General features: G+C 33.8%; 1 protein-coding gene across 1 annotated transcript; it reads right to left on the bottom strand.

Annotated features, from left to right (window-relative positions):
* Nucleotides 1-573: 573 nt before the first annotated feature.
* On the bottom strand, nt 574-2,108 carry LOC132551047 (uncharacterized). Its single transcript, XM_060215148.1, has 3 exons — nt 1,786-2,108; nt 1,007-1,111; nt 574-736 (listed from the first exon to the last, which is right to left on the bottom strand). Exons 1-3 carry the CDS (start codon nt 2,106-2,108, stop codon nt 574-576), a joined length of 591 nt encoding a protein of 196 aa, XP_060071131.1.
* Between the last annotated feature and the right edge of the window lie 8,593 nt (nt 2,109-10,701).

Below are 10,701 nucleotides of genomic sequence, written 5' to 3'. Positions count from 1 at the left end.
TACCACCTTATGTCACTTCATTACTTACAACATAGATAACTGATATGTATTCAGAACAGCAAAACTATATAACAGCTGGATCAAACAATGTGTGGTTTTTATTTGTTATCATAATATTTACCTAGTATAGATAAAATGAAATATATTAAGGCAAATACCGTTCATGGTCACATTTAAAAATATGTACATATGTATCGTTATTAGAATAAACCAACTAAATTATCTCGTGAGTTCATGAAAATTCGTGTAAAAAAATCTACAATATATAAATATTTCGTCACATCATAATCTCCACTGAAGCAATTTGTGTCAAAATAAAACAAAATTAATAAGTGCGGATAAACGCAGAAAATATCCTCTGCAAGGGACATGTGGTTTTTGTTTCGTTTGTTTTTTACAGCTTTAAAAGCAACAATTCTATCAGCAGTGATGTCTTAATGGACTTGCCTGTTGGCAATAGGAATGTATTCACACACGGTAATCTGACGCAGTGATCATGAAAACAAACTCCCAATCCTGGTGATGTAATCACTCAATACTTTTGAAGGTTTTTAAGGAATTTATGCTCTTAGTTTAGGAATTACTCCTCCCAACATTAACACACTCACAATGGGAGGGTACCTCGACAGGTAGGAACGTAACAGGAGGATAATGAGGGAGGTTGTCATCCCACACTAACATCCAGTGATGGCGATACATCTGTAAACACTGCCCTACTCCACAGCTTACATTTGACCTACAAACAAATAATTTACAACCAATGAAATGATAAATCTTCACTGTTTCCGTGTATGAGTTCACACATATAAAATATATATCTCTCTTGTAAATTTATGAGCAATTGAAAAATGTAAATATCTGTGACGTTCATCTGACAAACTTAATATATATATAGATAATGGTATCTTTGTTTGATATTTTTTCTTAAATCATTTACTTATTTCCCATGGTAATTTTTAATTTTCCTGAAAAACTGTATAATCTGTCACATGGAGCTGATACTTACGCACACCGCCCTGTTGGCACAAATTGAAAAGCATTTTTAAAGTGGACGACGTTCAGCTGGAAATTGGAACTGACTGTGGTATTGAACACCTCGTAAGCATAATCTCTGCAACAAGCAATACATTTTACATGTATACTCATAGGAACGAACAATCAATATTTCATTTACATATTTCATTTATGACAACTTATATTGTTGTTTAGGAAAGATGTACTGTCATGAATAAATTAACTAGTAAATATAATCCAATTGACATTACAATATCAGTTTAAAGTATTGGATTTTAAATACATTCTGGCCGAGAGAGAATTCTCCACCACTTAACGATATATTGTCATTACACCGATTTAACCAGTTATTATAGCTAGGTTTGAACTTTTTCCAATAATGTGATATTTAGTCAAACAAATACATGTGTGACCAGTCATGTCAATATATGTCATGTGAATTTTCAATTTTAATTTACCTTGCTCATCAAATCATAGTTAGCGTATTAATGCCTCATACCCCTGTATGATCTGTTTCTCTCTTTTATTTTTAATTCCTTATCATCTCATTTGGTTTAAATTGAGTTTATTGTACATAAATAGTAATAACATTGGGCACAAGTTTTGCGGCTTAAACAAAGCCCTTTTCAAACATATAAATGTTATATTCATTTCAACACTACAATGTTAGGTTTTAATTTTAAAATTCACCTTTAGATAGCTTAAATCTATCTCACTGTTTTGTTTTCACAAATAACGAAATGTGATATTCTTTCTTAATTATATGCTTACGTGTAACAGCAGGAATTTCTTGAGTTAGGAACAGGCCCAGGTCGTGGTCTAATTCCATCTACGTATGAATTCAAACCATGACCTCTCACACCTTCCGGTTTTATGACCGGAAGTTGTCGAAGGTCTCGAGGATTCATGAACAGCCCTCGGTACATGCTAAGTACGCTGTCTCTGAAGCTCTTTCTGAACTGCCATTTCGACCAGTTTCGACAATGACACCCCAACAGGTACCATCTTTGATGTTTGCCATCCGCGTGGATCAGAAAGACCGTGATCAGGAGCAGAAATCGGAGCAGACATTTAACACTTCTATATGACAGCATCTGTAACGGACAATTGAAAAAAGATGTTCATCAGTTGATAGCGTCACAACGAGAGTGATGTTAGGGTAATATAAAAATACAAAACAACATCAACCAACGTGACAGATAGGATTAACTAAAACAACATTGACACCGAAACCGAGACGAAACCTAAAAATCAATGTGGCAACCGTCAGAAAATATATTGTTGAATCAATACATTCATGTCATTTGTCAGGAACATTTTAAAATCTTTAACTAGTCTTAGCAACAATATAATGTTTGTTGTAGGCTTACAGCGTACAATTGTATATTCTTTCCACCAAACATTAGAGTTATATTCATTTAGTTGATGATAACTAGTTTCAAAATGATGATCAAGCAGGCTAAATGTCGAAGTACACTGTGAATCTTGTGAGTGAAGATCCATTAAACCATTACAGGAAAGTGTTAAGGTCGCTACACCAGCATTGAGATATGCTCTTTGCCTTTATATGCTAACTAGTGCTCTGTGATCCTTTTCTAAATGTTTGCTAGTTTCGTTGATACTTTCCCAATTTCATGCCGAGAACTTAACATTAATTGAATTTACTTTATATGCTTGATAAAGCAGCGAAAGTTAATTTCCGAAATATCTGGTCTTATATTCCCCCAAAATTTTATATTTCCGAGTTTTTGTTATTTTTATTATTATTTCCTGCGAAGGTTAAATAGGAGGTATATGATGATCTCCAAACAAATAAAGGAAACGGCGTTATTGAATCTTAAAAAATTGAATACGTCTGCGGTTTAACTTGTAGGGCGGTAAATGACTCGGGACGTTTTGCGATGAAGTGTCCACTCATATTAAATGATCTATAAAAGTTTTACAAAACTATGTCTGTCTCACACGGACCAGTTTTTAGACAGTTTATTTATCATTATATACGTTAAAGCAACGTCACAAAGTTAGAGTAATGTAGAAAAGATCCCGAGACAATGGATCAATGTATCGATTTATAATAGTGTCACACTAGACAGTTATCAATATACAGGATACTTGTTACTTGCATTTTACTTAAGGCAGAAAAAAACAATTCAATGAGCTGGTAGAATTTTAGATATGGTCAAAACCATCCTTATCGTGACAATGTGATAGATATATCAGAAATACATTGAATCAAGTTTCGCGTATGATTAAACAAATACAAATAGTGGTTTACTTTTAACTTTTATAAAACAAAGCCCAACATCTGTTTTGTTCTTATTCGAAGTTGGCATGGATGTTTCTATTAATACTTACAATAAAAAAATATCCTGGGTTAAATGGATTTCCGATGAATTTATCGTCCAAGAAGAGTTCACAGACACTCTCAGATTAAACCGGGTTTAGTATGTGATATATCTCCATGTTGTTGGCCATTAGTATTAATAGGGTATGGCCAATCTGTAAATGTCCATCTGCAATATTCAATATAACAGACAATAACACGTTTGAGATCAATACAGTCCAAACCCAAACCGTATATACACACACAATTTCTTCAAATGAGATGAGTCCGCGTCAGATCCTACCACAACTGCTGACTTTAACCACCGACTGGCTTTATAATGATCCCTCTTATGTATAAGTGTTAATAGTATTATAATTAGTGAAAGGTGAAGCCAGTACGATTAGCCGTAAAGAACACCTGGTTTGGAACAGGTGAGCAGTTAATTTTGCACTCATTAGTTGTCTAGTGTCGCGGATGCTCCTTATTTACCTGTACAGTTGCATATATATATATATATCATCTACCGGTGATGTAGACGATAGTAGTTGAAGTTAAAATATGAGTTAATTAACTGTAACAAATTAAAGGTAACAAGAAAGCCGATCTGTTTGGGTGTTGTATCAATCGACTGTCAGGCGAGCGAAATCAAACGGTCCCGCCTTGATCGATCGGTTGAATCAACATAATGATAACCTGTTAATGTGATACTGATGTAATTAGATTACAATGTATTATTGCATATTTGTAATTGACAGAAAGGAACATGAAAGCTGCACACTGCTCAGACAGAGACCTCATTCATTCGTCTGTGAACCTTCCACATCTGTGGTAAAAATTTTACTCCCTAATGCAGCCATTTATAAACACCAGATTTTTATTGTTTCTAATCATACATCAATCATCTTCAAACACCTTGAGATTTATGTCGTCATTAAATATACGTAATAGACAGCGAAGTAACGAGACATCTATCCTAAATATATGCCGGATCAACGGTACATTTATCACCTGGAATGGACGTTAATCATGTCACAAAAACATACAAAAATAAATAAGCACAAGAATAATTTGAATTCGCTATAATGTATCACATCGTCATAAAACAACGACTCATGAATACATACTGTGCAAGTAAAATAAAACAAGGGATTGTCAGAGACGGGTTATGCTCCCAGAATGGCACAAATTTAAGTATGAAAATTAGAAAGGCAATAACTCTTAAATTATGCAAAAGTGAGAGATATTTCTTGTGCACTGCGCTTCTACTTGTTTATCTTTGTAAAAAGGTAAAGTATCAAGCTATTACCTCCTGTAATTTTAGTGTAATGCTCCGAGCAATATTTCAATATGAAAAATAGCAAAGGGCAATAACTCCTAAATAATGCAAAAGAGAGAGATGGTTCTTGTGCACTGCACTCCTCCTTGATGAGATCTCTCTACCTATGAAATTTATGTGGATACCTCTTATAGGTTTTGAGTTATACTTAGGACAAAATGATGACAGACGGACAAAACGACTATATATATATGCTTTCCCCCGCCGGAGAACATAAAAAACAAAAATTAGGAAAACAAAACTGGCGCTCACCACTACCAGGGACCCGTTACGAATCAGATAATAGGAAATAAAAACAATTAGTGATGATAAACATAGCTTATCGTTTTCAATATGATGCGCTTCTAATTAAGATGATTCGATAGTACTTTTGTTTAATATAAAGAAATAATGATTAACAAACCTTTCTCGTTACTGCCTAGTCCAAACATCGATATACATATACAACCAAACACATTATATTTATACTCACAATGCTTGGCATTAAACAGGATGTTTATGTCAATAACGTACAACATAGATAGTAATTGTGAGTCACCCTTCGTGCCGCTAACTCAGGTTTCTGTCAGATGGTAATACGACTTCGAGTAAAGTCACGGTGATCTATTGAGCTGTTGTACTGAGACATACAGTTTTACTGTAGAAATGTCCATTCTGTCAGCTGTTTTACAGGTAAATATATGGATGCTAAGAATACTCATTAAATTAGCATATATAAAAACACATTTATTTACCACTTAATTTGTTGACTCCTATTAAGTCAAGTTATGTTGAATGTAGAACCTGGAAAGTGCCGCTTATCTGGACAGGTGTAATTAGTTATGTTTGATTTGATGTCTACTACATTTTCTTACCTGTAATTATATTCTTCATTTTTAATCTCATCACTTTGTAGCAGTAAGTTAATATGTGATTTAAAATTAAACCTAAGAAAAACAGGACACTGCATCCTAAATAAATGTACAGAACATAGTAAATATATCAAAATGTTTTCAGCACGATGTAAACAATTGAAACGGAACATAAATGACGTGTATTATTTTTTTTCATATATTTCTATTTCTTGTGATATATGCATTTAAGTAGGCACCTGGGCTTGCTTGGAGGGGTCATTTTCAGACATGATGAATATAGATTGCATTATTTTATAATTTCACAACTAAATTAAATGTCACCAAGACATCATATTGTCGTGACTTCTGAGGATTTACACACAACGGCTTCAAAATCCTTATAGATTAAACAGAAGGTGTGAAAAACCCAGACAGGTAGTCAGCTCTACAGTATGTATAAAATGAAGTTAACTGGGAAAGTATCCAGTGGTGTGTAAGAGATATATCCTATGGTAATTATACACAAAACTAATATGATAATACAAAGCATTTAAAATCAGATACTTATCATGAACGAAGTATTAAAAACATCAGATATTTATCGCGAGTGCAGTATAAAAAATATTTAGATATAAATATATTAAAAATCAGATACTTATCATGAACGAAGTATTAAAAAATCAGATATTTATCGCGAGTGCAGTATAAAAATATTTTGATATTTATCGTGACCAAAGCATAAAAAAATAAGATATTTATCGTGAATGAAGTATTAAAAAATCAGAAACTTGTTGTGAATGAAGTATAAAAATGTTAAGATATTTATCGTGAGCGAAGTAAAAAAATATTCAGATATTTATTGTGAACGGAGTATAAAAAGAAAAATTCAGATACTTATTGTGAATGACTAAACAGAAACCTCAATTGATTCTGATATAAGGCATGGTAAATGTGTGAGATTATTCACTCAAATCCAAACATACCAATGGGTTAATACTGAAGATCAGATACAATACAATGCTCGCAACAATGACATTGTCTACAAGGGTTTCTCTTCAGGACAATCCAGCCAAGTACTTCAATTTCGGGAATTTGGCCCGACAAGATTTTGATACATTGGAGGCCAGTTTTAGTAAGCATGCGAACAATCCTTATAAAATATATATTGCTGCTCAATATAATTATCATTTCTGTAGCAGACATTGTAGAAGAGGGACTGGTATGGAGGATAACAGTCAAGACAGTGATTCAACTATAACATTTCAACCTCTCAACATAGGATTTCAAAAGATGCAGGTCGATGAATTAATGGAAAGTTATGTAGTCGTCATCTCGTTGAGAAAAAAATTGTTTCTTTCTGCGATATGAAGCTGGACGTGTTTGATGCTCATTAATTTGTCTGTCAAATCCTTTGCTATATACATGTACCTTGTTCTCATTTCAGGACGTGGTAATACTAACTCGGATGGACCAAGATTTATATTGTGGGTGTTGTCGCTGAAGCAAAAAACACTTGCAATTCTAGAACACATGGTCTTATTTTTCTTGTACTTTTGTTCAATAATATCCATGTAGAGCTTTCTTTTTTGATAATTTTCCTTAGTTTTACTGTATTTGAGTTTGGATTATGATTATGTTGACAAGCCGGTATTTTCTTGTTCTTTGCAAGAGGTATGATAAACAGTACAATTCAGTGTCGAAAAATTACCTACTGTTGATTTGCATAGTATAAGCAAAACAGATATTGTCTAATTAGTCGACAACCTCAATCGAAATATCTTTGATAAGATATTTGGCGTGAATTTAGTAATTAGCTTGACTGGCAGATATGTCTTACGGCAAACCTGTAAATGACCTTGAGTATACCTTGTGAAGCGTTACTAAACAACTGTTTTTGTTGTGTCAAGTTAATGTAAAGAGATTTTTTCTTTGTATTGTAATATTAATGAAGTAGGTCATGTAATGCCCGGACATCCTCCCACACTAAAATCTAAACAGGGACGTAATTTAATTAATTAGCGGGATTTAAAAAATCAAGTTCATGAATGTATGTTTTTGCCATTTTAGATTGTTGCTAGAAAATGTAAACAAAGTTAGTCCGCTTTTAACTAGATGCACACTACAGCGTATACTAATGTGCTAAATGATATTTGGGGGGAAAATGGAAAAATTGGGAATAGGTGCTACAATCAGAGGCAGTAAAAAAGGGAACGTCTGATCTGCTGCCTGCAATACAAATGAAAGGAATCGTTTGTATCTATCTAGTAATAGAAAGATTTATATATGACCATCATGATTCATTCACGGGATTACGTCTGAGGGTCGTTTTACGATAGATACAAGTAGCCACATGGTCACGCAGGCGTGTTCTTCCCATGAAACCATTAATTACAGAAATGGCAGAACAACAGATGCAAGTAACCACGAGCTCCCTTTCAGATATGCTAGAAAAAGTCAAAATATGTTATTACATATTGTAAATAGATTTATTATTTACTTACATACGTTCATATAGCAACTTTATACATTGTATGTTATAGATTTTAATATGTTTCAGGCATGTTGCGGTATGATTCGTTAAGCGAACCAGCCAGGACTGCTGATATTTATCAAAATGAGATCACCGGAATTCATATTATCATAAATGCACTTCTATCGAATTTAACTTATGGAAATGTGTAGCAGCTCTTTTTAACATTTAATCTAATGACAATTTCAATAGGATGAAAGACAAAAGACTGTCAAAATTATATATCTGGTGTATTTTTTGTTTCAAGGCATATCACGTTTACGACAAATCTGTAGGAATGTTTATGAGTCAGTATATGGGATATCGTGGATGTAAGAAGTATGTATCTATTGTCAATTAATTCTCTTAATGCTGACAGTGAACAATTTTTGTGAGAAATTTGATTATAATTATAGGTAAACTTTCTATTTGTGGATTTTGTTGGTGTCATTTAATTTAAAAGTCAAAGGGTAACAATCCAAATATATTTCAACAATTTTCTGTTTGTGGATTTTGTTGGCGTCAGTTAAATTAAATGTCACAGGTAACAATCCACATATACTTCAACCCTAAGACAGCATCACTATGACTACGACGAGGACACAAACCATAGAGAGACACAGTGAAATGTACTTGTATTGCATTCATGTTCAGTGATAGATGTGCTGTACAAATACGAAAGTGAGGTAATTGCGACCATTACATTTAAGTTAAGTATTAACCTTCGACAGGGTAACAAAATGTTAAAATGATATGAAAATTATCTAATATTAGCTACTAAAACCGAAACCATGACATCTTGACTCTGAAGATATTTTCTATATATAACATAAGTACTCCAACTTGGACAATATGGTATAATATTGAAGCATGGACGTAATGCCGTGGTCACAAGAAACAACAAAACACGTGACGTACTTAACATCAAGCCCACCTAACTTCTCGTACTGTAAATAATATGTAATGGTCACAAGAAACAACACAACACGTGACAACAACATCAGGCCCACCTAACTTCTCGTATCGTAAATAATCCCTAATGGTATCAGGAAACAGCAAAACAGGTGACAACAACATCAAGCCCACCTAACTTCTCGTATCACAAACATCCCCTAAAGACGTTTCCCGTAGCCATCACCAAACTGCATCTGTCCAAACATTATGTTATAAGATAATTCAGTATATCAGATATCTATGCTCAGTAAGTATGCACTTTTACTGTGACAATGAGCCACGTGTATCGTCCTAGTTATCATGTGATAGTCAGCAAAAATATATTTCCTTGCGAACACGAGGAAACCTTATAGAGGAGATATGTTAATTGAAATTTGAATGTGTTTGATGCACGTTGAGACGTATCGTATTTTCGTTGTAATGATACCAATTCTTGTTTGAGAGCATCATATTGCTTAAGTGGATTTATCAGGATTTACCTAGGTGGTATTGTCTTCCGAAGACAATTGTTCTTTCCGAACACGTAGTCTTAATTTCCTGGCAACATTTTTCTACAGTCTGTGTTGTGTCATTGATCTTATTTCGGCACCTTTCTCTTTGGCTCGGATACCATTAATGTTGTTTTGGCGCCTTTCTCTTTAGCTTGGATACCATTAACGTTGTTTTGGATCCTTTCTCTTTAGCTCGGATACCATCTATTTTGTTTCGGCGCCTTTCACTTTGGCTCGATTACGATTAATTTCGTTTCTCGGATACCATTAATTTTACTTCGGCGCCTTTCTGTTTAGCTCGGATACCATCAGAAGTGTAAATCAAAACAATATTGGAAAGTCGCTTTTGTGCCACTATATGCCTTTTTCTGGTATTTCACTACAAGTAATATTATGTAAAATTGACTATGAACATTAGTTCTTTTTATGTGCTCAAGAATTACGTGAATGATAGAAGTTTCAGAAGATATTGAACCATCACTTGGTAGACGGCACACAACAGCAGCATTTTTCATAACCATCGCCGATGTTATCTTGTTACCGTTTTAGAAACATTGGTATAGAATGACTGGCAATTGTTATTATTGTTTTGAAAGGTGTGAAATAAGAGATTGAGAATCGGCATTGGATTCAGTCGCTTCATATAGGGAGAAATCAACCCCCTGCGGATTCAAAAGCCAAGAAAGAACATCATTAAATTTAAAAGACTAGATTTTTCGATATCTTTTTTTTTTTTTTTTTTTGCATTTTCCAAAAGTGATAATATGCCAATACTAAAAGATCGAGTGCACCTTTGTTTACTTAATAACAGCTTGATTAGGAGGACATGTGTTTGTAAAGTAATGTCCGTAGTATATACCCACCAGAATTAGAAACCAAGGTCATGACAGACTCCTTTACATCAGCAGTTTATTTCGATTTTTTTCGAATAAGGAAACCTACAAGGACAGTTTACACCAAGCTGTGTGATATTTTGCCTAATTTTGATTTTCCGATTCTGAATAGCAACATTCCTGGCATGTTGCATGGCTAGCCTCTCACGAAGATTCTACAACGATAATGACTTGCACTTGTATTTGTATTGAGACACTTTAGGGCTTAACTAAAGAATACTATGAACTGCACAACTGACGGACATTAAATACAGATTACATAGAAACATAAAATCGAATAATAGTTGACCATACCTTCATAAAGTTTGAGATAAATGTACAAAATCAACAACGGACAAAATGTAC

Source organism: Ylistrum balloti, unplaced genomic scaffold (genome assembly GCF_031769215.1).
Source record: "Ylistrum balloti isolate Yb309-2 unplaced genomic scaffold, AGI_CSIRO_Ybal_v1 Utg370170, whole genome shotgun sequence".
NCBI lineage: Eukaryota > Metazoa > Mollusca > Bivalvia > Pectinida > Pectinidae > Ylistrum > Ylistrum balloti.
This window is presented reverse-complemented; position numbering and strand designations above follow the sequence as displayed.